We start from the raw sequence: 27,404 nt of genomic DNA, 5'->3' as shown, positions 1-27,404 counted from the left end.
ATGTCTCCACAAAATGGAAAATTAAGTCATTATTATGAAAAGTCTATAGAACACAGGTGGTGAAAGGTTAATATATCTAGCAGCTTATCACTGCTTAGTAGTTGATTTCATGCTGCAGGTTACCAGATACTTTATCTGGTTCCATATTAACTGTTGTAGTAAAGATGTTCAACCGCATTTGTTTACTTTTCATACCCTTGAATCTTTCATTAAATGCTTTGATCAGTTTTGTACATTCACCAGCTTATTCAGGTGTCAAAAAAGCTTCTGTCCTTTCAGAGTACAAAAATAAAATGTTTCCTGTTGAGTTGCACTATCCACATCCTTATTCCTACATCCTTAATTTAGCTTCAAATGATTTCACACTTGAAAGGAGGAAGCTGAGAAGCTGGCTGGGCCCCTGCAGCTTGCTGTTCAACTCAGAGATATTTGGTGATGTCCACTTTCAACACTAGATCACAGTCTCCATGAGCTGCTTGCTTTAATCCCAAAGTTCGTAACAGCTCATTAGCTGACTCAGATACCACATTTTGCCGTGATAAATATCACCATATGCAATCAACATCTTTCAGTAATTCCTTGAACAGGTGGCTGTTAAACCTTCTGACAAAATTTATGCATGGTACTACTGCTGACATCACACTGTTGAGTCACAAAGACTCTTCACAGAGCCTTATTTGGTGTATGACACAGCAGCACATAATTAAATCACATATAATTAAAATCAAGTCTAAAACAGTTCCATTTTCTTAAAAGTGCAATTAACCCTTTTTGCAGCCAACCATGGCTAGAGTTCTATCAGAAAGGCCAATTATTTTTTCAAAGAACAGCTTTTTTTTTTTTTTCATTGATAAAAACAAGTCACCTCTTGCAGTTTTGTGAATAGATAGCTTCCAGTGACAGCAATTCTGCTTGCATGTCAAACTCTCTAGTTACCTCACAAACAAAAGCAGCTATAAGTGAGTCTGGTCACAACCAGAGGGAAAAAAAATGAAAATCTACAGCATCCTTTAATTTTTTTTTCAGTGTCTTATGCTCAATCTGAGATGGTTCTCCAAGACACATATGCTGAAACAACTCAATTTTGTGCTAACAACTCAACAGCCAACAGATACTCTCATACATTCTTCCTCTATATGAGGCCTCAGCTTCATACTCAGCTCACTCACTACCCAATTCATTTGAATAATGCTGAGTCTGCACAATGATGCAAACTCCCCTGAAAAGCATCAATTTTATCCAGACACAACTCATTTCTTTAGCATGTTCTGAACTGTGATGCTCGAGATCCTCATTTTTCACTACGCATATAGAAGTACCATATACTGGGCACAGAGACTAGTCTTCGAATTCAACAACAATAACAACAAAAAATCACATCCATTTCCTTGGTAACATCAACATGCATCAAATTTTCTTTGTTTTGTAGTACCATGTCACACCAAGAAGTTTAAGAACTCTTTATTGTAAAGGTGATGAGCGGGGGCAGGGGGGAGAGGGGGTTACAGTTACATATGTAATGAGTACATTTCTTTTTAATCACTTTTACCCCATTTCCCCCCATACCCCTTCCCTACCCCAAGTTGTATAGTTCACTTCCAACATAGTGTCAAGTCAGTATCATTGTTGCATTAGTTCATCCTTTGTCCTGTTGTTTCTGTGACTCCCTTTCCCTTCACAGATAAACCTGTATACAAGACGAAGGATACAGAAAACTAAAACAAGAAAAAATATAAATAACTGCATACAGGACATAATAAGTACATCTTGTTTCCAATTCTTGGAGTTTATGTTGACACACTTCATTATATATGGTCCTATGCACTTAACAGGGGATCACAATAGCTCAATTGCTAAGATTATCACAGACATATTCTACTTATTACAAATTAGGGAAGCCATGCAACCTACTTTTCTTTGGGCATGGCATACTTCGCTTAATGTATTTTTCCAGGTCCTTCCGTTTCATCATGAATGGGGCAATGTCATTCTTTCTAATGGAAGCACCAAACTCCACTGTGTATATATACCACATCTTCTTGATCCTGTCATCTGAGGGGCATCTGCGTCATTTCATATTTTAGCTATGTAAATGCCGCAGCAATGAACATGGTTGTGCTGGTAGCTTTAGTATGGCCTTGTTATGGTCATCTGGGTAAATGTCCAGGAGTGGGATTGCTAGGTCACAGGGGAGCTCTGTGTTTAGACTTTTGAGGAATGCCATACTGCTTTCCAGAGTGGCTAAACAAGTTTATCCACCCATCAACAGTATAGTAGCATTCCCTTTTGACCACAGCCCCCCAGCATTTGTTGTTACTAGATTTCTTGATAATGGCCATTCTAACTTGGGTACAATGGAACAGCAAATTTGTCTTGATTTGCATTTCTTTTATGGCCAGAGATGTTGAGCATTTCTTCATGTGTCTATTGGCCTTTCTTATTTCCTCTTCAGAAGTCTCTATATTTTTACCCACTTGTTAATGGGGGGAGGGAGGTGTTACTTTAGGGATCTGTTTTGGGGAGAGGATTTCATTGTTTGAGCTCTAAGTATGTTTGAGATATGAGGCCCTTGTCTGCTGCATGTCTAGTGAAGCTCTTCCAATCTCTAGGCTTTCTATTTATCTTGCTATGTCCTTGACCATGCAGAAGCTCCACAGTTTCATGCAATCCTATTTATCCAACCTTTGTTTTGGGGTCTTTACACACCAAGTTTTAATAACTATTCAGTAGATGATTCCTTCTTTGGGATTGCTATTCTAATCTACCTTAAGACTTGAAACATATCTGACATTCATACCAGCAGCCCTTGAGGTCTTTTTTGTATATGGTAATCTTACTTTTCATTTAAATTTCAGTTTGTATAAGGATTTGTTGATTGTAAATGTGTGAAGGTGTGGATGAAGGCTAGACTGGAATTACTGTCCCTGAGAACAAAGAAATCAACAACCTTGCTGTCAATCATCAGAGGCAAGGTCATCACCATTGTAAGGAATCATTTTATCTCATCACAGACGGCTAGTTCACAACAGTGTGTTACAACATATACACTACCAGTCTGGCACAGACTATCCTCTGAATAACAAATACAGAGATGGGCAGCAAAAAACCTATAGCATGTGAATCTGTTTTATCACGCTCTCAAATGGGTCATGTCTATCACTAATGAATGTTCCTTGCTTATACCTCAAAATTTACATTGATTCACTTAACATAAAAATTATGTTTTTAAGAAAAAAGTTCCTGTATTTATTGATTTATAAAACCAGATCAATAATTTCTGAGGGCCTTCTATGGGGTTTTGGTTATTGTTGCTTTTTGCTAGTCCTGGAGCTTCAACTCAGGACTAGTCCCTGAGCTTCTTTTGCTGAAGGTTAGCACTCTACCACTTGAGCCACAGTACTGTTTCTGGCTTTTTCTGTTTATGTGGCACTGAGGAATCGAACCCAGGGCTTGATGAACACCAAAGACAGTGCTCAGGCCCTGAGCTCAAGCCCAGGACTGGCCAAAAAAGAAAAAAAGAAAAAGAAAAAGCTGGAAGTGTTATGGTGGCTCAACTAGTAGAGTACAAGCCTGGAGGAGAAGGAGGAGTAGCAGCAGCAGCAACAAGAGGAGGAAGAAGAAGAGAACATGCTGGGGGGGGGGTGAAAATTATTAAATTCAGCCAGTATGAAAATCATTGCGGAGATGCAAAGGAAGGAAGGAAAATATATAGAAGTGCCATGCAATCTAGCTGTACCATCTCTGGGAATTTAAGTCTGCATAAAATAGAAATACCTACACACTTGTCTTTGCTGAAGTACTATACACAATAGCCAAGTTATAGAGTCAGCCTATATACCCACAAACTGATGAAGAAATGGAGCACATTCACACAAGGGAGTGGTTTTTTTCACAACGAAATTGTCATGTTAAGAGAAATAAGCCAAATTCAGACAAATATTGCATGGTTTCTATCATATACAAAAAAAATATGAAAGCAGAAAGGGGACTTTAGAGAGAGGAAGGGAACAGCAACAAGGAGCACAATAAAGGTTAATATGATCAAAGTACATTCATTGTATGTGTGTATGTTTGTGTGTGTAAATGTCCTAATGAAACCCATATGTGACTTTTTAAAAATATAAGCCACACAAAGAGATGCAGTGACTCTAGTCTATCTCTAGTTTGAATGGATGACTAAGAAAAGGTATTTTGAAACTGAAATAAAAATTTAAACCAAGGACAGGATATTAGGGCTTAGAGACTTGTGTGAATTTTATTAAACATGATAAAAATCATACTAAACACACACACACACAACCACTTTTATAAAAAGAAAGTATTTTCCTTGCTTCCCACAGCACATATACTAAGACTGGAACAATATGGAGATTAGCATGGTCTATGTACAAGGATAATACACAAATTCGTGAAGGTTCCATATTAAATAAATGAATAAAAAGTCATGTCTCTAAGATAAAATTGCAAAAATGGGGTATTGGTTAATAATGATTAAACCATGTGAAGATTGTATGGGAATTCATTATACTTTTACTTCCTCTACTATGCTGAGTATATGAAATGTTAAGTCTACCCTGGAGAACAGCCTCTGCCCCTTCCCCGCTTCCCCCTCTACCTGCCTGAAACCAGTGATCACCTGACTGTTAATCACCCAAATATGAGTCAGCAAAGGGCCCCAGACTCTGAGGTCACTTCCTCATCCACTGAGATCACAGTGAGATCACAGACTGTCCTGGTCACACCTTCCTCAGACAGAGACAGGTTCCCTAGACTCTAAGATTACTTCCACACCCACTGTGGTCCCACCTCCCACCTTTCCCTATATAATCCAACTCAACACAAGTCTACTCTTTTTTCCTTTTCCTTCCCCTCTGTCTCTGCATGCCTCTACCTTTCCTGGTCTGGAGCTTGCTCTCCCCTCAATAAACACTTTTCTGCCTGAACCATGTGGTGGGTTTCCTTTCCTATCCAGCAAACCTTATAAAAAGCTTGGGCAAAACTTAAAGAGTTCAATCTCCAAAATAGGGAAGGAAGAACCTAAAAACCATAAAAATTTGGTCTGCATTAGTTATCTACTATTCTTTTTTTCCCTTCTGTACTGAGAATTAAGGGTTACATATATAGGATTCTACCACTTCATGCCTCCAGTCCCTTTTAGCCTTGGTTATTTTCTTTTTCATCCTTTGTTTTACTGCTACTGGATTACAACTCAGGACCTCATGGCTGCTAAGCTCTGCCTGCTCTGCTGGCACTCTACCACCTCATTAGTTTCAAGGAGTCTGTCTTTTCTGTCCCAGCTGGCTTCAAACTATGATCCTTCAGATCAGCCTCCTAAGTAACTAAGTCTAGAGGTGTGTGCTGTCAGTACATGGCTATAGTGGTTATTTTCTCAAGGGGAAGGGTTTCACTTTATTCTGGCCAGCATGAGCTTCAATCCCCCCTACTTCTGCTTATCACTTGAGATGACAGTCACACATCATGGCACTCAGCTACTGTGCTTCCCCTACAGCTAAACACAGCACCACATCAAGCTATTCGTTGAGATCGAATCTCAGTAACTTTTATTTCCCAGGCAGGCCTGCAGCCCCAACTCCCCATCTCTGCCTCCCAAGTAGTTAGATTTACTATAAAGGCTTGGAGCCATAACACTCAGCTCCTACCTACCACTTTTTATTCATAATTTCTAGAACCCGAAAGGTAGTGAATTTCTAAACATTTCATTCCTTTGGTTGGTTGGGAACAGGTCTGAAAGAGGAAATCACTTTGTTTTGCTGAAAGCAAATTGAAATCCTAAAAGAATTAACAGAAAAGGTAATATTCAACCTTTATGTAAAAGGTCACTGATTAAAGGCAGATTATAAAATATTACCAAAATTCTAGACAAGAGCCCTACAGTCTTATACTGTTTTACGAGACATTAAACATTGGTTTCAGGCTGGGAGCATAGCCTACTGGTAGAGTGCTTGCCTAGCAAGCACAAAGCCCTGGGTTCAATTCCTTGGTACCACATCCACAGACTGGCAAAAAACAAAAACAAACAAAAAAAGCAATACTAAGATTTCAGCCTCCTGAGTAGCTATGATTACAGGCGTGAACCACCAGTGCCCGGCTATGCCATATTCTTGTGAGCCACCAATGCCTGCAGCCACCAATGCCCGGCTACATTATATTCTTAATGGACCATTGTTGATCAATATATAGTTACATAAAGACATATCATTAATTATAGTATAAGTAATCATAACACAAGCTATGTTTAGTCACTTTAAATTCTCAAATTGAAGACATATATTTTTAAGTTACACTTTAATGCCCACCCTTCATGCTGTTTACCAAAATCAAACCAATACCAATTAGAGAAAGGTTAAAAAATACACACAAAATAAAACTCAGCTTACATACTTCACCACATACAGAGATAAAAGACAAAGGCCATGACAATCACATAGATGAAGAAATAGCACTATGAAATCTAAAACATACACTGAACTAGCAATAGAGAAAAACTTTTCAACTAATAAATACTCTTCAACTGATAAAGAATAAACAGTTCCTGAAAAAAGTTAAATTGCTTGACAATTTCTGAAAAAGCTGTAGTATCATCCTATGATCAAGAAATCTGACTCCTAAGAATGTAAGTGTATATAATGGAATACAAGTATATCCACATGAAAACTTGAAGAATATGTTATTCATTATAACTAAAAGTGTTAACAATCCTAGTGTTCATCAAATGATGAATCTATAAATATAATTCGTGTAATAGAAGCATTACTTCAAACATGTAATTCTAAACCTAGAAAAAATTTCATTATATCATCCATTACATTCACTAGCTTCATCAAAGCTCAGTACTAGAAATCTAATGACTTAAAATGTAATTAACTTTAAAAAACCAATTACATTACAGCTGGGTGCAGTGGCTCACACCTGTAATCCTAGCTACTCAGTGGGCTGGGATCTGAGGATCAAGGGTCAAAGCCAGCGAGGGCACAAAAGGACCAAAGACTCTTATCTCCAATTAACATCTGGAAAATGGGAAGTGGGGCTTGGCTCAAGGGTAGGGTGGTAGCCCTGAGCTTAAGTGCACAGAGACAGCACCCAGGCTGAGTTCAACTCCCTATCCCACCAAAAAAAAGAACAAAAAACTAATTATATTATTCATAGTGTTGCAAAGTTACTGGCTTGGGTAAAATATCATAAACAAAAAAGCAAGTAATTTATATGAATATCAGAAATACTTTTATCATCAAAGGAAGATTTAAAACTAATGATGCTAAAAGTTGTCACTTGGAGTGAAAAGAAGGGATTCTCATTTATATCCATGCGAAGTTTTATTTCCAGATCAAAAAACAGATAGAATGAAACTATATCACCACTGCTTTCACTTTCAACAGATAGGTGGTTATTCAATTAATGTTAACAGAAACATTTTAAAGAATTTTTGACACTCCTCTTAAGATCTAAACAGCCTATAACAGTTATTCCTGCTAGATTATTTCCAACTATGAAAATGAAACAAGGAAACCTGCAAGGGATGCTTTATTTGGGGAGGGGGGAGGGCAGGGAGTGATATAGAGGTAAGATTGGTTGAATTGCAGTGTTTACATGTAACAATAAAATCCCTCTACCACTATACAATAAGATAAAAAGTAGAAAATATCTTAAGACTAGTTACATCACCATTGAAGATATTTTGTAGATAGTTTATGTCTCTGAAAAGTCTGTATTTTGCTATATGAGAACTGCTTTAGTAACTACAACCAGTATTTTGAAAAAAAGAAAAAAAAAAGTACTTTGCACTGGTAGTTCACACCTGTAATCCTAGCTACTCAGGAAGCAAAAATCTAGGACTTAGGTTTGAAAAAGTCCATTAGGACCCCCCCCCCATCATCTCCAATTAACCGATAATTAAAATAAAGCTAAACTGGAGGAGTGGTTCAAGTGTTGAGCTCCATCCATGAATAAAAAGAAGGCAACTGATAGCACAAAGCCCCAGCAGCTGTACTGACACATGAGCACAAATGCATGGGCATGCATACAAAATAGGCTGTGGAATCTTAGCTTAATACCTAAACTCAAACTAGTTACAGAACTAGTTCTGTTTAATAGATTCATTATTAAAACTATACTAATAGGGGATGGGAGTGTGGTCTACTACTGGTAGAGTGCATGCCTAGCATACATGAAAGGCCTAAGTTCGATTCCTAGGTATCACATACACAGGAAAAGCTGGAAGTGGTGCTGTGATTCAAGTGGTAGAGCACTCGTCTTGAAAAAGCCCATGGACAGTGCACAGGCCCTGAGTTCAAGCACCAAGACTGCAAAACAACAACAACAAAAATTTATACAAATATTGGGATCACTCCCCTAAGGCAAACTGTGCTGGTAATTTCAACACATACAACTTAAATTTTTTTTCTTTTTTTTTTTTTGGCAGTCCTGGGCTTGAGTTTAGGGCCTGAGCACTGTCCTTGGACTTTCTCAAGGCTAGACCACTTGAGCCTCAGCACCACTTCTGGCTTTTTTCTATGTATGTGGTACCAAGGAATCAAACCCAGGCTTTTGTGCATGCTAGGCAAGCACTCTACCACTAGGACAAACTCCCAGCCCACAACTTAACATTTTTTTTGTATTTTGTACTACAATTTCTCAACAGAACTTGTCACAAGTCATAGTGAGGAAAGAAAATGCATTATTTATAAATACAACATTGAATTTTGCCTTGAATGTTTTTAATTTTCTCTATGCTCTCATTATTATACATTATCAAAAGTAATAAGCTAAGCCATAATTTAGTCCTTATCCCCTTTAAGTAACTACTTTTTAATGCAAGTTCAGTAAGCTGGTCAAACACAGGTGGCTATTTTGAGAAATGGCTTTACTATATACAACAAGGAAATTATATCAGCAGCAAACAAAACACTTGTTTTCTGATTCCTTTATCATTTCAGCAATACACCCTTTCTGTTTTTCAGGAGTGGAGGAATTTTTTTTGCTAAAGGCCATTTGGATATTTATACTAACATTTTCAGGCCATACTAAATTATCAACATAAGTGAATGACTTCAGGCAGCAAATGATGAAAAACATTCCCAAATCATATACCAAAGGATTTTTTTAAGCCTTTACGACCCATGTCCTATCCCTGAACACAAACTCTTTTCTAACTATGCCTGGGATGGCCTCAAAACACTCTCTTCCTACTTTTGCCTCCCAAGTAGGTGGGACTACAGGTATGAATTGCAGTGCCTGGCTCATGAAATTTGTGTGATTTATCACCCTAAAAATGTTAAATGTCATTCCTCTTCCTCATTGCTGCCTACAGAGGTGGCCACCATTTCCTACTTGGCATCATGGCTGCCCTTAGATCTTTAGTGAAGCCCAACATCATCCAAAAAAAGAGGACAAAGAAGTTGTCTGCCATCCCATCAGGCCAATTTGTCTAGATTAAGCCTAACTGGTGGAAACCCAGCTCAACAGAGCACTAAGAACATCTGCCTATCAAATACTGCCTTACTGTCCAAAATAACCAGAGAAAGATGGACTGAAGGCACTGCTAAAGCAGCCTAACGAATATCAAACCTAAGATGGAAAAAAAAAAAACAGTCCACAAATGACTTATATTGCCCTTAATTCTCAGGCATACTAAGGATATACAGGACAAGCGTATTAATAATGGTCAACTAGCTGATGAAATGTCTCACAAATGCATAAATCTAGTTTTAAAATCAGTAAACCAGCAGCAGTTCTTAAATTAGCTCAAAGACTAAGAGGCTGCTAACAATCCACTTTCTTATTTAGGAATACCATGAAACTAAGACTTCTTCCCATCAAGTTCATAATGTGTTGATATAGGAATAACTAAAGCCATGAGAACTTTCAGACTGAGCATTCTTAAAAACATAATTTAGAGCAATAAGCCTAGCTGCAGTGACAGAGGGAGCAAGATGGTGGCACCGAAAGGGAACTACTGGGTCCGGGCCCAAGTGGGCCACTGCTGCTGGTGACCATAGCCCTGGCTGAGGGTTCCGGCATTGCTTTGGCTGAAGCCTTTGACTCAGTCTTGGGGGATACAATGTCCTGCCACCAGGCCTGTCAGTTGACCTACCCCTTGCACACCTACCCCAAGGAAGAGGAGGTATATGCATGTCAAAGAGGTTGCAGGCTGTTTTCAATTTGTCAGTCTGTGGATGATGGAATTGATTTAAATTGGACCAAACTGGGATGTGAATCTGCATGTACAGAAGCATATTCCCAACCTGATGAGCAATATGCTTGCCATCTTGAATGCCAAGATCAGCTGCCATTTGCTGAACTAAGAGCAACTACTGTCCCCGATGCCAAAAATGAACCTCCTCTTTCCTCTAACTCTGGTAAGGTCTTTCTGGAGTGACATGATGGACTCTGCACAGAGCTTCATAACCTCTTCGTGGACTTTTTATCTTCAAGCTGATGATGGGAAGATAGTGATATTCCAGTCTAAGCCAGAAAGGTTATTTGAAATAGGATAGGGAAGAGGGGGAAACAAGATAAGGGGTGGAGGCGGGGGGGGGGGGGGGGGGGGAGGGGGGAGAATGGGGACCAAGACACAAGAAAGGCTATCAATGTTTGCAAAGTAATGCACCTTCTATCTGGTGAATATAATGTAACCCTTCTATTAATTACAATAAAAAATTGTTCAAAAAAAAAAAACACCCTAATTTATATTGGGACCAGGAGCATGGCCTAGGGGTAGAGTGCTTGCCTAGCATACACAGAAGACTTAGATTCGATTCCTCAATAGCACATACATAGAAAAAGCCAGTAGTGGTGCTGTGGCTCAAATGGTAGAGCTTTAGTCTTGAGAAAGCTGACAGTGCTCAGACTCTGAGTTCAAGCCACAAGATGCAAATAAAAATGAATTTCTTTGTTAAACCTAGACTATATGAACTATAGTTTATATATATTATATTTTACATATATATTATATATACATTTTATATATATATATATTTTTTATATTATAGTTTAGTCTAGTCCCCCTTATCCTAAATGCTTAGAAGTTTTGGGTTTTTTTTTTTAATTTCAGATTTTGAAACATTTACTATATTCACAATAAGGTACTTGAGGGATAGAACCGAATCTAAACACAAGATTCAATTACATATTAAACATCTTCCAAACAGAGCATGGAATTAATTTTACACAATATTTTCGCGGCACCTGAGTTTTGACTGTGATCCACTACATGAAATAAGGTGTGGCACCATGCTGGTACTTAAAGAGTTTTGGACTTTAGAGCATTCCTGGGTTTCAGAATTTCCCAATTAGGGATACTAAACATATATTGTCCATGTGAATTGTTCCCTTTATGGCAACTTATTGTAGGATCTGTAGTCTTAGTTTCTTCTGGAACTGGTTCCTTAAACAAACCACCATGTTTGTTTTTTTTTTATCAGAGGGACTTTATTATACATGATGTACTAGGATGAATATCTGACACTACCACAGTCATCTAAGGGTCAGACTGCTACCTCAGTCAGAATCCCCACAAAAGGAGTCTGTAGGTAAAGTGTATTCTCTGTAGACAAAAGCAACGAATAGTGGAGTCACTGTAGCAACTCATTACTGGTATAAAGAGAAGCCTAGCAACACATAAGTTGACACTGAATGCATCCAGAATACTGAATCCTGAACACCTAGTTCTGAAAGACATCCTCACCTCAATGACAGCTGATTAAGGGTAAGTGGGCAGTTACATTCCTTACCTTAGTATTCAGAAGGGGTTTGAATATTCTGTTTGGCTTAAGAAGGTTGATTATCAATTAAGGTATCTTACTAGATTCCTCCTAATCTAAAAGACTATGACATTACTTATTACCTGTATTTTTTAATTGATGACGAAAAAGTATAAACATTAATAGGACATTACTGAGCACACAAAATCTGGCAAGGTCTCATCATGGAAACTGACGGCTGAGAAGTTTACAGGATAAATGGAAATCCTTCTCTATCTTTTATTCCATCAGTGTATACTGAACCCTATGCTCTGTCCTATCAAGTTTCCTCAGTCAGCTTGCGGCAGCTCACACCTGTAGACTTAGCTACTCAGGAGGCTGAGATCTGAGGATCGCAGTTCAGAGCATTAAAGTCCATGAGATTCATCTCCAATTAACCACCAGAAAACTGCAAGTGGTGCTGAGGCTCAAGGGGTAGGGTGGTAGCCTTGAGCTTAAGAGCTCAGGGAAAGCGCCCAGGACCAGAGGTCAACCAAAAAAAAGTGTCCTCAGTCAACTGAAGACAAAAAAAAAAAAAAAAAATCTTGTCAAACACCCCATTGGAAATCTCGTTTTCAAAACTGCACAAAGTTGGAGTAGAATTCTCAAACTTGATCTTTAAACTTCTAAAATTCAAAAATTGTATCTTAAGTCAATGCTAAAGCATATGCTATAAAAATAAAATTAGATAAGTAAAATCTAATTGGAAACCCACATCATGTAGTCATCTAGCTTAAGAACTTAAAATAAGGGTAATACATAAAGAATAAGAATAATCAAGCAGCAAGGCATTTGATGGCTCACATCTATAATCCTAGGTATTTAGGAACATCAGAAGATTTAGGTTCCAAGCTAGACAGATAAATCCAAGAAACGCTTATCTCCAATTAGGAAAAAAACAGAAATGGAGGTGTGGCTCCAGTGGTAAAGTGGCAGCTGTGAGCAAAAAAGCAAGCAAGAGCATGAAGCCTATTGGTCAGTACTTAAAGGGAAAGGGGAAAAAAAAAGGCACAAGCCAGGTGTGGTGCTTCAGGCCTGTAATCCTAAGTACTCAGGAGGCTGAGATCTGAGGACCTCTGAGGTTTGCTCTAGATTTTTCCAAATATCCAACAGGTGGGTGATTAGGGGGCATGGGCTAATAATGACTGAAGACAAGTAAATGATACAGGAGGCTTTATTATACCCAGTTCGCTACATTTTATCTACAGCTGAAAATTGTTTTTGACAAGGAAAAATGCCACTTAGGTATCAAAAGAACTTTTCTGTCATACATAAATTTGGGTTTCATGAAACCACCCAATTTCTGATTTTCTTTCCCATTTTTCTGACTTAAATTCTATTCTCCAAACTAGTTAGCTCCCTCCAAACTATCTAAACTTAAAAATGAAATACGTGAGTCTATGGCCTTTGCATTCCACTCATCTGGTAAGCAAGTTCTAGTGAGTACACAATCCAAAATTCCAACTGACAATCATTTTAACTTCAAACCTCCCCCCTTTTTTGTGAAGACGACGAAATAGTATGGACTGGCTTTGCTTTTGAATTTACCTTACCCGCCCTCTTACCATTTACAGTACGTTTGATGAGTGGCTCACAATGTATAAAGTAACAGATGGTAACTTGTTCCCAGGAAGTAAACGCTTTATGAAAAACCCGAAAGAATTCAATCGAATGTGACACCCAGGAACGCTCCAGAAACCTCCGGGTGCATAACCCCCCATAAACCCTCACACTCCCTCACTCCGAGAAGACTTTTAAGAGGTTTGAAAGCAGCGACCCGGGTTGGTTTTGTTTCATCTTCTCCTTTTCTTAAGGGAGGTGCTAGAGAGCAAAGAAATGACCAAAAAGGCCGGAAGAAGGAAAGAGAGAAGCATGGAGCCGGGACGATCATATGAAACAGGCTGAGAAGTGTGGCCAAACTCGATTCGAGAGTGAACCTCAACTCTTCGTCCTCACTTTTAAATTCCTGTGCCGCTCCAGGGGTTTAGAAAAAGCCGACGGGGCACGCACGTCAGCTTCGGATCCCCCACTCCCCCAAGTATTCATGAGGTACAAAGCCAAGCCAAGAACTCTTCCCGACCCTCGCCAAATACCCAGCTCCCACCCACCTGCTCAAGGAAGGCCTGGCCGCCCCGGGCCGGGGAAGCCGGCCGAGCAGGCCCTCCCCGCGCGGCCGGGGACCCAGGGACAACTGCCCCGCCGCCCCGGCTCCCAGGCCCGGAACTCCCCCGGCCGGAGCCGGCGCCCGGCAGCCTCAGGACTGACGCCCCACTTGAAGAAACGAGGCCCACCGGGTCCTCCGGGCCTGGGGCCTCGGACCCGCGCAGCCCACTCTCGGCCGCGTCCCAGCACCCCCGCGAGCCTCGTCCCGAGCCTCCACCGCAGCCCAAACCGCGCGCGGCGGGACCCGCGCGCCTCACGGAGCCGCGGCGGCTGCTGCCGGACCAACCCAACCACTGCCTTACCTGTCTTCGCTCTTGTTTTTCTGTTTCTTCCCCATCGTCAGTCAGCGGCAGTCGTGACCCCAGCCGTCGGTTCGGTTTCTCACAGACTCTCTGTCTCCCCGCCGACTCCGGTCTCCGCTCGGCTCCGTCCCCGCTCGCGCTGCCGCCCCTCGCACCCGGCTCTCCACAGACCCGCGCACAGGGACGGGGCACATATGGTGTGAGCCCTCAATGCGCAAGCGCATCGCCCCGCCGCCTCAGCGTGAGGACGCAGGACGCGGCTCATCGAGAGCGGCGCTTCGGGTAGAGCGTCTCCAGTGGACCCGCCAGCCCGGCCGGATCTGGAGCGCCCCCTGCCTGCCATTGTTCGCCGCGCAACGACGCCGCGTGGTTTCCAGATTCTAGAACTAAGTGGCGGACAATGAGGCTGTTCATTTCCAACGTCAGCACCCTCCCCAGGCTGGAGGAACTGGCACCGGCTTCAAAGTGGGTCTTGGCCTTCTTTTGTGTCCATCTATTCTCAGCTTCACGAAAAGCCGTAAAGAATGACGATGGACCGAGGATGAGCCCTGGGAAATTTCCGAGGGAGAGTCACTACCCAAGACAAAAATTGGGACCCCCTCCGTCACACCCATGGATTAACCATCTCGTGCAGTTACGGAAGGGAAAATGCAAGGACATATCTATCCATCAGTGCCCTGTAGGAGGGCCTTAATCTTTGCGTTCAAAACAAGATCAGCTTCTGAAAAGTCGTGTGTGAAAAGGACAGAAGCTCCTGGAGCGGTGAAAATATTCTATGAATACGAACATAAGCGGTGATGTTATGTGTGAACTATATAAAAATGAAGTTATAGCTCAGCTTTAGAAAAGTAGAAAATATTGCTAAACACAATTAAGTTCGAATGTTAATGCTTAACAAAAATCGTAGCTATTTCATTTCTGATATAACTTCATGAGTACTGACTTTTGAAAGCCACTCTAGCCTGAATTTAAAAAGAAACTACAATTCCCAGGATACTTGGCTCTCTTTCCCTAGAGTCATATACTTCGAGAGAAATTAATTGAAATCTGGAGTTCCGGACAGCGAAGGGGTGTGGCGCATGCGCAAAAGCTCCCGTTTCCACAGCTGCTCATCCCTTCCGCGAGCATTTAAGATATCGCGAGAGGACTGCAGCCAATGATAAAGCAGAAGTGGCGGCCCATCCGTGGGCTAAGACGTCTGCTGCGAAGCTGAAAGAACCGGCTCTCTGGAGCTGCTGCTCCCTCGCTCCCAGGACACCATCTAGAGCGCAGGTGAGGCAAGAATGCCGTGACAGATCCGCCCACCGCGTCCTCCCGGTGCTGTTGGGCACCTCCTAGCTTCACATCCAGTTGTGATGGGAGGAGAGGCGCGGCCCGGACGCCGGGGTCTAAGCCGTGGCGGAGGCTCCGGCGCATGCGCTCCGGAAGTCCTCGAAGTCCAGGCTTCGGTGTTGCCTTGTCTGTCCCTGGGCTCTGGGAGTGGCAGAGGAGCCTCTGGGAAAGGTACACTAGGACTGTTAAAGACGAGAGCTCTGGGTGGTTTTGTCAAGTATCTGTTCCTAAAGGAATTAAAGAAACAATAATCCTGTGGGCAAGGCTTAAGTCCTGAAATCCTGCTTTCTGTAGAGGATCACGCTTCAAGCCATCCTAGGCAGGACAGTCTATGAGACATATCTCCAAGTAATGAGTGCCCAAGCTCTGGATTCGAGCCTCGGGACCATCACAAAAAAAAGAGGAGGGGAGGGGAATAGAAAATTTCAGGCCTGAGTATCTTGTTTCCACCCTTCCAGTTAATTTTGTTTTTTTTTGGCAGTCCTGGGGCTTGAATTCAAGGCCTGAGCGCTGTCCTTGGGTTTTCTCAACGGTAGCCCTCTACCTCTTGAGCCACAGCACCACTTCCAGCTTTTTCTCTGTATGTGGTACCGGGTCTTCATGCATGCTAGGCAAGCATTCTTACCACTAAGCCAAACTCCGGGCCCCCTTTCCAGTTAATCTTAAACGACAAAAGCTGTGGCTTGAAGAATGAAAGGTTAAGCGACCATAACACCACCTCTGTTACATTTTCAAAAGGCAGAGACCTCTGCACCTATATTCAGCCCAGCTGTTTACCGTTTCTGTTCTCCTTTAGCTGGTAATTTAAGCTTTAGTATCTCTGCGATCAGCTTCTACTGTGGCCCTACTAGGAAGTTCTGATGTTGAAGGGGTATCTTTTGTTCTCCTTCCTCTCCTGCCCTTATGCTCAGGATTTTTCTTGAGAGGTAGGAAATGGAGGTATTTTGCTACATTCAAAATAGTTTTCAATTATATTATTGATGAGGAATTATTCCTTTTTTTTAACCTCAAATGTTTTTAAACAAAAGCTAGACACATGTACAGTAAATTGAGTGTGCATTCAAAAAAATTCGAATTTTAAGTATCTGCCCTGATATATGCACTGCTAACTCCAAGAGTATGTAAGTAAAATCAAGAATGTTTTTCAATTGCTTTTTCTGTGTAGAAAAAAATCAGAAGTGAAGGTTGCAAAAGCTCAGATCAACATTTACAGAGGGTCACAAGTGGGCCAGGTTTTGAAGGTTCTTCAGTAGTGTTTTTTAATATATTGAGGTTATATATTAATAGACAAAACTGTAAATATTTTTGGTAATAACCCAGAAATACACATAGAATTTCTCTGGTATTATTAGAAAATACTTACCTATTTTTACAATATATAATTGAAATAGAAGTTCTTTTTTAACCTTAGCTCTGTGTTAAAACTTATTTTACACAATGATTTGATTAGGCAGGAAAATAATAAACATTTAAGAAAATGGGAAGTACTGTATTGTTTTATATCACAGAAAACACTGAATGTCAGTTAATTGAAGTCAGTATCAGTTTTTGAGGAATGGATTTTGTTGCAAATAAAACAGGCATGGACACTAATGCTAATGGAAGACCAGGCAAAAGTCTTTACGGAAATTTTGAGATGTCTTGAGAGTTCGAAATGAACTTCCTTACCACATTAACCATGTAAAGGCCATTTTTTTACCCAACTCTACTCAATGTTAAAGTACATCTTACGTAATAATGCTTTTGTATATGTAAAAGCTGAGTTTGTGACTTTACTACTACTAAGTAATCGTCGTTTGACATTCTGCTTTCCTTTATGTTTCATAAACACTGATTGCTGCTCATCTCTTCAGCTCTTTTCTATGTGGCCTGATGGTCTTAAATTCAAAAAAAAAAAAACAAAAAAACGCTAAAATTTCTCGTTTCAGTTGTCAATTGAATTTTGATTTAAATACTTCCAATGATTTAAGTTACCTGGAAATAATACATGGTCATAATCTGGTTTCAGTCAGCTGTATATAAAACTTTAACTCTTCTGCTGTTTTGATGTATCTAAATTTAAAAGCATTGAAGTAAAAATTTGTTATTCCTTTGTTTCTTTGGATTTTGAATTGTTGACACCATTTCACTATGTAAGCCCAGGTTGGCTTTGAACTTGAAGTCTTCTTGCCTCAACCTCCCCAAGTTCTGGAATTAGAACCGTAGGCCATCACACTTTGCTTCTTTCTTTTTTAAAGATTCTTTTTTTATTCACTTATATTAGTTGTATTAATGGTATTTCATTTAGACATCTCCATATGTACATACAGTGTACCCATCAACCTCATCCAGCCATCACTTTCCCTTATTTCCTCTCATCTATTTGTTTTGTTTTGTGGCTTGAACTCAGGACCTCAGGCTATCACTTGGCTTTTACTTCTCAGGGTTGCTGCTCTTCCACTTTAGTCACACTTTTATTTCTGGCTTTTTGCTGGTTTATTGGAGATAAGACTCACAAACTTTTCTGCCATTAAACCTAATTCCCAACCTTCTGGTTGGCAAGATTACAAACACGAGCCACCAGCACCCTGCTTTCTCTTCCTCCTTAAAAACAATCTCAACTTACATGTATATATGTACATGTATATCCATGTGGATATATGTACACATGGATATACATGTAGATGTGTATATATACACTCATATATATACATATATATATGATTATAGTTTTTGGGGGAGGGGTTGTGCATGTGTGGAGGTCATGGGTCTTGAACTCGACCTGGGTATGGTCCCTGAGCTCTTCAGCTCAAGGCTACCTCCCTACCCTTGAGCCAAGTCCCACTTCCCATTTTCTAGAGGTTAATTGAAGGTAAGAGTCTCAGACTTTACTGCCCTGGCTGGCTTTGAACCTTGATCCTCAGATCTCAGCCTCCTGTGTAGCTAGGATTACAGGCGTGTGCCACCATGCCCAGCTTATGTACTATATTTTTATCAGGATAATCCCCCTCTATAGATCTTTCCTCATCCTTTCACTCCCTTGTTTAACAGTGAGATTTTTTTTTTTTTTTTTAGTCAGCCTCATGAACTCTGGGCCTGGGCATTGTCCCCGAGCTCTTCAGCTCAAGGCTACTGCCCTATCCTTGAGCCACAGTGCCATTCTGGTTTTCTAGTGGTTAACTAAAGATAAGAGTCTCATGGACTTTAGTGGTGGGGCTGGCTTTGAATCTCAATTCTCAGATCTCAGCCTCCTGAATAGCTAGGATTACAAGCATGAGCCACCATGTCTGGCAACAGTGACATTTTTTTTAATGTGATCTTCATATATAGGCACAAAATATATTGGTATTTATATAAAAAATTCTTAAGCCTAGCAGTAAGTGCTTGGGAGTCAATAAATGCACAGTTTATAGAATCTTTTAAGTGAAAAAGAAAGCTTTTAAATGAAAGAGAATACTTTTCATGTTATTTGCCTCTTTTTCTTTTTTTTTTTTTAAACAATGCTGAAGTTGAACAATACCATTTAGAAGAATGGAGGGTGATGCATCTGTCGACATGTTTTCGAAAGTCCTGGAAAACCAGTTGCTTCAGACTACCAAACTGGTAGAAGATCATTTGGATTCTGAAATTAAGAAACTGGACCAGATGGATGAAGATGAATTGGAGCGCCTCAAAGAAAAAAGACTTGAGGCACTAAGGAAAGCTCAACAGCAGAAACAAGTAACCTCTCTGCCCTGCTTTCTGAAATTGCTATAACAGTATGCTCCTAACCACTTATATCTATGTGTGCTATAGTGATTTCACATTTCACTTCCTCATTTTTAAAATTTTGTGGATTTAAGGATTTCCTGTTAGAAATTGATTCTGGAAAATTGATTCTGGAAAATAGGCAATTTGTGAAAATTGAAATGGCTGACATGTGGAAAAGATTTTTTTTGGGGGGATGGGAGAAGGGGAGTTGAACTCTGGTCCTGGGTACTGTCCCTGAGCTCTTCAGCTCAAGGCTACAGCCCCACCCCTTGAGCCACTGCACCACTTCCAGTTTTCTAGTGATTAATTGGAGATAAGAGTCTCAGACTTTCATGCCCAAGCTGGCTGTGAACCACTAGCCTTAGATCTCAGCCTCCTGAGTCACTAGGATTGTAGGTGAAAGCCACCACTCCCAGCTTGAAAAGATTTTTAAAATATTTTTCTTTCAACTTTATCTGAGCTGAATCTGTAGATAAAAAAAGTTGTGTGAGAGACTTTAAAAAAAAAACAACTAAGGGCTTTGAGCCTGCCAAGCAGGCTCTTGAGCTACTTTTTGCTCTGGTTATTTTTACCTAAACTGGACCTTGATCCTTTTTTTTCCCCCTTTCCTTTCAGTCCTGGTCCTTGAACTCAGGGCTCTACTTCTCAATGCTAGTTCTCTTCATTTGAGTCACAGCTCCACTTCTATCTTTTGAGTGATTATTTGGAGATAAGAGTCTCATGGACTTTCTTGTTCAGGATGTCTTTGAACATTGATCCTCAGATCTCAGAGCTCCTGTGTAGCTGCAAGGGTGAACCACAGCACCTGTCTTACCACTTTTTTTTTTTTTGCAGTCCTGGGCTTGAGCTCAAGGCCTGAGCACTGTCCTTGGAATTTCTCAAGGCTAGAGCTCTACCACTTGAGACTCAGCACTATTTCTGGCTTTTTTCTATGTATGTGGTGCCGAGGAATTGAACCCGGGTCTTCATGCATACTAGGCAAGCACTCTACCACTAGGCCAAATTCCCGGCCCCTTATCCCTCATATTTTGTACTTCCTGCTATAGCGGGGATGACAAGTCATGCCATTACCCATAGCCTTTTTTTCTTTTTGTTGAGATAAGGGTCTCATGAATTTTTGCCCTAGCTGGCCTTGAACTACAGTTCTTCTACTCTTCACATCCCAAGAAGCTAGGATTGCTGGCATGAGCCACCAATGTCTAACTGTCAAAGACATTTCTAAAATTTTCATAGTACTGGTACAGATACTTTTTAAGCATGTGTGTCAGATGCTATTTAGACATTTTTATGTCCTGTTTTAATTTTCACAACAACTCAGTTTTTTTTATTAGCTTTAGAAATGAGGATATTAAGGCCCAGAAAGGCCATAACAATTCTAGCCCCATAAGTACTGGGAAATATATTTGAAATTTGTACCTTTTATACCTAAGCCCAGGGCTCCTTTTTATTACAACCACCTCCTAAAGAGTTAGGTACTTCCATTTGAGAAGATAAGTTTCCTGTCACAAGGAAGGTTCAAGAAGCTGAAAGGCCTCTCAGGCTTGGTTATTAAAGGCTTCCTCCACTGCAATGGGAAGTTGGATTGGATGAGTAATTTGCGTTGGTTCATTCACCAGTTGAGTGAATACTTGTTCTCTTGAGGACACCTCCCTTTGTTCGCTAGTATGGAAGGTACACCTGCCTCTCTGGGGTGTTCATCAGAAGCAAGCAGAGCTCCCTTGCTTCTCAGCTACAGTAACTCCCCTGTACCCAAGACTGGCTAATCTAGTGAGTTTTTTGGTTGGTTGGTTGAGTGGTTGGATTTTTCTATGGATGGAACTTTTTCTTTTTTAGCATGCTAGGGTTTGAACTCAAGGCTTTGCACTTACTAGGCAGGTACTCTATAGCTGAACCACACCCTCCAGTACAAATACTTTTTTTGCTTTTCTTTTTTAGGTCCAAGACTGGACCTTGAACTTATTACCTAATGCTTTTACTCATTGGCTAATGTTCTGCCAACAGAGGCATGCCACCAAACCCCAAACTTCTTGGGGCTGTAGCTGAGCAGTACAGCATTTATCAGGGTGCTTAACTCTTTTGTGAGTTTGGTCTCTAATACTGCAAAAACAATTTTTAAACTTCTCAAAAAATTACAATAACTTACACCAAAATGTTTCTAAATGTAGTAGTTTAGAACACAGACACACAAATGTAGTTACATAAGGAGACTCATGTCTAATTACTTTGGTGTTCTAAGAAACAAGTGTTTTAAATCACTGAAACATAATCATCTCAGTCTGTCCATGCTGTGGGTATGCTCCCTGCCCACAGAATAGTTAAGTCTTGGACACTAGAAATGGGTAAAGAAAACTGCTAAAATGAATTCATTTCTCCATAGGATATTGACTTTGTTAGAAAATAATATGATAATTGAGACATTTAAAGTGATGCTGATATTTACAATATTTTTCTTCTCTCCAAATTAGGAATGGCTTTCTAAAGGACATGGTGAATACAGAGAAATCCCTAGTGAGCGAGACTTTTTTCAAGAAGTCAAGGAGAGTAAAAAAGTAGTTTGCCATTTCTACAGAGACACTACATTCAGGTAACTTTGTTTTCTTTAAAACATGATTGAGATTGGTGTTTTCTTTAAAACATGGTTGAGATTGGATAGAGATATACTATTAGAAACTAAAAAGAACAACTTTCTAATTTGTCTTCTAGTAATCTTCCCCCCTCTATCCTCTTGAACTCTGGGCCTGGGCATTATTCCTGAGCTGTTCAGCGTAAGGCTGCTACCCAGCCATTGAGCCACAGCGCCACTTCTGGTTTTCTAGTGGTTAATTGGAGATAAGTTTTACAGACTTGAGTGCCCAGGATGACTTTGGGCCTTGACTCTCAGATCTCAGCCTCCTAAATAGCTAGGATTACAGGCCTGAGCCACTGCACCCAGCTTTTCCTGGTAATCTTACACATTTTTTTTTAATTTTAGTTATTTATTTTTTGCCAGTCCTGGGCTTGAGCTCAGGGCCTGAACACTGTCCTTGGACTTTCTCAAGGCTAATGCTCTACCACTTGAGCCCCAGCTCCATTTCCGGCTTTTTTTCTATGTATGTGGTACCAAGGAATCGAACCCAGGTCTTCGTGCATGCTAGGCAAGCACTCTACCACTAGGCCAAACTCTGGGCCCACTCTTACACATTTTTAAAGTTCTACTCCACATGTTGTTGGTTGTGTGTCTGTCGGGAATGAGTCTTAAATTCAGGGTAGGTACTGCCCCTGTGTCATTCAAGGCTGATCTACTACTTGGGCCACAGTACCATATATGGGTTTTGGTGGTTAATTGAAAATGTTTTCTCACGGAATTTCCTGCCTAGGCCGGCTTTAACTGCAATCCTTAAATCTCTGTCTTGGAGATAGTAGCAAGATATTTTCTTTTCTTCCTCTCCCCTCTCACCCTTCCCTCTTCTCCCTTTTCTTCTTCATCTCCTCTGTTTTATAAAGGAGTCTAGAAGACAAGGTTTCCTTCCTGTTAACTGTTAGCTGCAACATTCCAAGAAAGCAAACCCCATTAACAAGTGCTCCTTTTTTTTTTCTTTTTTTCTTTTTTTCTTTTTTTTTTAAACTGCCTTGCCAGGGCAGAAAGTCCATGAAACTCTTATCTCCAATTAACACCAAAAAATGGAGCTATAACTCAGGTGGTACAGCACCAGCCTTGAACAGAGAAGCTGAAGGACAGTACCCAGGCCCTGAGTTTAAACCCCAGGATTAGCATGCTGATACACACACACACACAGAGTTCTTTCAAGTTTTTCTACATGAGATACCAGGACACATCCATAAGGAAAACACTATCTTAATATTTTGCTCTCTTTCCACAGACTTTACAAGTTTGACAACTTCTTTTTGACTTAAAGCATTTTTTAAAATCTCATTTAGGGCATATCTGACTTTTTAGCATGCTCATTTGTCTTTGTGTCACTCATCTTGCAGTTAACCTGGAAATTAGGTCACAGTATAAGTTGGCATATACAGGAAAGCTGAAATCAGGTGGTTTAGTGTTGGGCCCAGGCTTGAACTCAGGGATTGGGTGCTGTCCCTGAACTCTTTTTTGCTCAAGGCTTCTGCTCTACCACTTGAGCCACAGCTCTTCTTATATCTTTTTCATGGTTAATTGGAACTTTACTGCCCCACCTGGCTCCCAATTGCAATTCCCAGTGTCAGCCTCCAGAGTAGCTAAGACTACAGGCATGAGCCACCAGCACCAGGTTAGTGATGCTGATTTTTTTAAACAGAAACCTGTTGCCTTAGGTTTTAACTTCTTGATGTTGTTACAGGTGCAAAATATTAGACCGACATTTGGTGATACTGGCCAAGAAACACCTTGAGACCAAATTTTTGAAGCTGAATGTGGAAAAAGCACCCTTCCTTTGTGAGAGACTACGTATCAAAGTCATTCCTACACTAGCACTGGTAAAAGATGGGAAGACACAAGATTATGTTGTTGGATTTACTGACCTAGGAAATACAGATGACTTTACCACAGAAACTTTAGAATGGAGACTCGGCTGTTCTGATATACTTAATTACAGGTAACCTTTATAGCAAAAAGTTAATTGACAATCATATCTAATTGATCAGTTTACAGAGGATTTTCATATATTAACATTTGTGATATTAAAACTAGTTGGCTGAGATGTAGGTTTGCAAAAGCAATTTTTTTTCTTAGAAGAATTTGCATAGATATTGGAAGTATTGTATCCTTTTATTCCTAAATACTTCCTTGTATGTTTCCTAAGAATATGAGAATATAGACATTGTCTTCCATAGCTAGAGTGCAATTTTCAAAGCAAGGATTACACAACTTACAAATCTTACTCAAATTTATCTTCTAGTTTCAGCAAAATAAACTAGATGAACATGTTTGAGGTGACCATTTGGCATAGTTGAAAAGAAAATCTCTTTCCCATTTCCTATATTCATTTACTTTTTCTTTTAGTTTAATTAGTGTGGCCTTATTTTTTTTTTACCATTGTGATTTCCTTTCTGGCTCAGATTTGGCTGTTGAGAGCCTATTTTCATACACTCCTGAGTCATTTTAACATGTCACCATAATTATTTAAGCCTTTTTCTTTCTTCTTGTCCTAACAAAGTTAGGATTGCATTATAGTCTCCCTGTAATTAGTTCCAAAGACCCATGTTTCCTTTAATGGTAAATGGTATTTCCCTTTTTTGTGTGCTGGTCCTGGGGCTTGAACTCTGGGACTACACTGTCCCTGAGGTGTTTTTATTGTTGTTGCTTTTTATTTTTTGTCTTTTATTTCTCTTGTCAAGGATAGCACTCTACCACTTGAGCCATAACTTCACTTCTGTCTTTCAGGAGTTAAATGGAGATAAAAGTCTCTTGAACTTTTAGACCTCAGATCTCAGTCTCCTAAGTCACTAGGATTAGAGGCAGGAGCCACCAGAGTCCAGCTCCTCAGACACTTTCCAAAGAAAAAAAAAATTTTTAATTATTATTAGTATAAAACATGTATGTTAATCACAGGTTATAACAATGTAGTCTGGAAGTTTTGCAAATGGCTGTAGAAATCTAAATATTAGGAAATACTCAACAGGGGGCCGGAAGCTAGGCCTAGTGGTAGAGTGCTTGCCTAACATATATGAAACTCTGGGTTCGAATCCTAGTTAGCACATACACAGAAAAGGCCAGAACTGGTGCTGTGACTCAAGTGGTAGGGCACTAGCTTTGAGAAAGCCCAAGGACAGTGCCCAGGCCCTGAGTTCAAGCCCCAGGACTGACTAAAAAAATAATAATCAAAAAGAAAAACTCAACAAGACCAAACCAATCATAATAAGCTACGAAAAGTAGAACAGAATTGACTGTTATTCTCTTAGTAAAAGCTAAGGCAAGCAGGGCACCAATGATTCACACCTGCTTAGCTCCTTGGGCAGCTTGGATTAGGAGACTTCAGGTCAACTTATGGGGTCTCATGAACTTTTGCCCATCAACCAATAATAAATAGCTAGGCATTGTAGCCTGTCATCTCAGTCACAAGGGAAACAGATCACAGCAGTTTAGGTTCCAGGCCAGTCTACACAAAAAAATCCTAAGAGCTGGGCACAAGATGTCTCACACCTCTAATCCTAGCTACTCAGCAGGCCAGGATCTGAGGATCATGGTTCAAAACCAGCTTTGGTACTAAAGACTCTGAGACTCTTTTTATCTCCAGTCAACCACAAGAAAATGGGAAGTGGGGCTTGGACTCAAGGGGTAGGGCAGTAGCCTTGAGCTGAGGAGCTCAGGTACAGCGCCCAGGCCCAGAGTTCAAGCTCCAAGACCCACAAAGAAAACAGAAAAAAAAAAAAAAAAAGTCATGAGATCTCATCTCAAACAGAAAAGGCAGGATATGATAGTATACTCCTAGCCAGCTATGAAAACAAAAGTACAAAGACTGCATGGTCCAGGCTGGCCCAGGCAAAAAGCCTATCTCAAAAATAACCAGGCCATAGCCAGATACTGGTGGCTCACACCTGTAATCCTAACTGCTCTGAAAGCTGAGATCTGAAAATTGGGATTCAAAGCCAGCCTGGACAGGAAAATCTGTGAAACTCTTATCTCTAATAAACTATTCAGAGAAAGCCAAAAGTGGCACTGTGGCTCAGGTGGTAGAGCAATAGCCTTGAGTACAAAGAGGTTCAGGGACAACACCCAGGCCCTGAGTTCAAGTTCTAGGACCAGCAAAAATAAAAAATAAATGACAAGAACACAGAGGACACAAGTACAAAGCTCTGAGTTGGAATTCCAATACTGCCCCAAAAAAATGTGTTTTGGGGGGGGGGGTTGGGAACAGGTTCATCATAGGTATAAGAAACAGAAACAATCCTTTTTTCTATTAGAAATTTTGTTATCACAGCCTATCAAATGATAATCAATGATTAATGATAAAAGTGAAAATAAGACATTGACCTAAAACGTAGAATATAAGAACAAGATACAGATTTATCATATCACAGTATGAATAGAGAAATTTTCTTTTTTATGGGGGGGGGTGGGATAGGGGTCATAGGACTTGAACTCTGGCCTGGGTGCTGTCAGCGCTTCATCTCAAGGCTACCGCCCTACCCTTGATCCAAGTCCTAGTTCCCATTTTCTAGAGGTTAATTGAAGGTAAGAATCTCACAGCTTTGTATTGCCTGGGCTGGCTTTGAACCATTATCTTCAGATCTCAGCCTCATGAATAGCTAGGATTACAGGCATGAGCCACCACGCCTGGCAGAAGTTTTCTTAAATTGCTTATATTCTGTACATTGTAATAAAAGATTTTCATTTGCATTCTAGTATACCAGGTATATTAAATGATTTTCAACTTTGTTCTGTTTTTAGTGGAAATTTAATGGAGCCACCATTTCAGAGCCAAAAGAAATTTGGGACAAACTTCACAAAGCTGGAAAAGAAAACTATCCAAGGAAAGAAATATGATTCAGACTCTGATGATGACTAGAGCTCAGTTACAAAGTGTTTGTTTGTTTACATGTAAATGTGTTTTTGTAAATTCCATTAATTTCAATACCCAGGTCATCAAATACTAATACTCTGGAATTTTATACATTGAAAGTCATTTTTATTGTCTGAGAAGCCATCATGTTTGAGGGAAATTGGGGTTTTAAAATTACTTGGGAGGGTCTGGTTTCTCTTATTTTTCAGTTTCTACCATAATATGATTCTTACATCTTTATACCATTCACAATTGTGTTTTGAGTTGGAAATAGAAATTCCAACTACTCCAGGACTAATTCTTGAGCAGCATTGTTTACACAGTAAGTCAGCTTACATTTAATTGTGTAACACCTTGCACTTGTTAATTATAAACATTTCACTAGTGAAAAATATTTAACTATTAAAGAATTGCTCACTTATTATGGATGCTGCATGTTGATGGTGAATCACCTGGTGACAGCAGAAAGCTCTGTCAGGTTGTGAACATGATGCCTTATTTAAAGGGTTATTTGAGACATGCATTAAAAAGTAATCCAGGAGGGCCCAGAGTTTGGCCTAGTGGTAGAGTGCTTGCCTAGCATGACCCAGGTTCGATTCCATGGTACCACATACATAGAAAAGCCGAAGTGGTGCTGTGAC

The 27,404-nt window shown here is 40.2% G+C and overlaps 2 protein-coding genes, 1 non-coding gene and 1 pseudogene across 4 annotated transcripts in view; 3 read left to right on the top strand and 1 right to left on the bottom strand.

Moving 5' to 3' along the window:
* Eif5b (eukaryotic translation initiation factor 5B) overlaps positions 1-14,450 on the bottom strand; it is a 63,591-nt gene extending 49,141 nt beyond the window's left edge. Inside the window, exon 1 of the mRNA XM_090336507.1 lies at positions 14,225-14,450. Coding sequence (XP_090192633.1) covers positions 14,225-14,259 — 35 coding nt within the window. The 5' untranslated portion in view covers positions 14,260-14,450. The remainder of the gene's footprint in view (positions 1-14,224) is intronic.
* On the top strand, positions 4,328-4,428 carry LOC150060326 (U6 spliceosomal RNA). Its single transcript, XR_016536360.1, has one exon. It is a non-coding gene; the product is annotated as a U6 spliceosomal RNA (small nuclear RNA).
* On the top strand, positions 9,951-10,514 carry LOC150060325 (transmembrane protein 59 pseudogene; annotated as a pseudogene).
* Positions 14,451-15,274: 824 nt separating the features above from the next.
* Positions 15,275-27,184, top strand: Txndc9 (thioredoxin domain containing 9). 2 transcript variants are annotated; one of them, XM_090336497.1, is made up of 5 exons: positions 15,275-15,496; positions 19,045-19,255; positions 21,751-21,869; positions 23,602-23,856; positions 26,652-27,184. In XM_090336497.1, exons 2-5 carry the CDS (start codon positions 19,067-19,069, stop codon positions 26,767-26,769), a joined length of 681 nt encoding a protein of 226 aa, XP_090192623.1. In that variant the 5' UTR covers positions 15,275-15,496; positions 19,045-19,066; the 3' UTR covers positions 26,770-27,184. The 2 variants fall into 2 exon arrangements, with proteins under 2 accessions (XP_090192623.1, XP_090192625.1); XM_090336499.1 differs by lacking the exon at positions 15,275-15,496 and adding an exon at positions 15,602-15,727.
* The last annotated feature ends 220 nt before the right edge of the window (positions 27,185-27,404 follow it).

This window comes from Megascapheus bottae, chromosome 7, assembly GCF_031878675.1.
Source record: "Megascapheus bottae isolate mThoBot1 chromosome 7, mThoBot2.hap1, whole genome shotgun sequence".
NCBI classification, from domain to species: Eukaryota; Metazoa; Chordata; class Mammalia; order Rodentia; family Geomyidae; genus Megascapheus; species Megascapheus bottae.
The sequence above is the reverse complement of the archived record's forward strand: the minus strand, read 5'-3'. Positions and strand labels throughout refer to the sequence as shown.

What these genes read in the sequence shown, in the direction of transcription:
- Txndc9 (XM_090336497.1), top strand. Translation starts at nt 19,067, where the DNA reads ATGGAGGGTGATGCATCTGTCGACATGTTTTCGAAAGTCCTGGAAAAC. An exon ending in TACAGAGACACTACATTCAG is followed by an intron (nt 21,870 to 23,601) that starts GTAACTTTGTTT and finishes ATGTTGTTACAG; the next exon opens with GTGCAAAATATTAGACCGAC. An exon ending in TCTGATATACTTAATTACAG is followed by an intron (nt 23,857 to 26,651) that starts GTAACCTTTATA and finishes TTCTGTTTTTAG; the next exon opens with TGGAAATTTAATGGAGCCAC.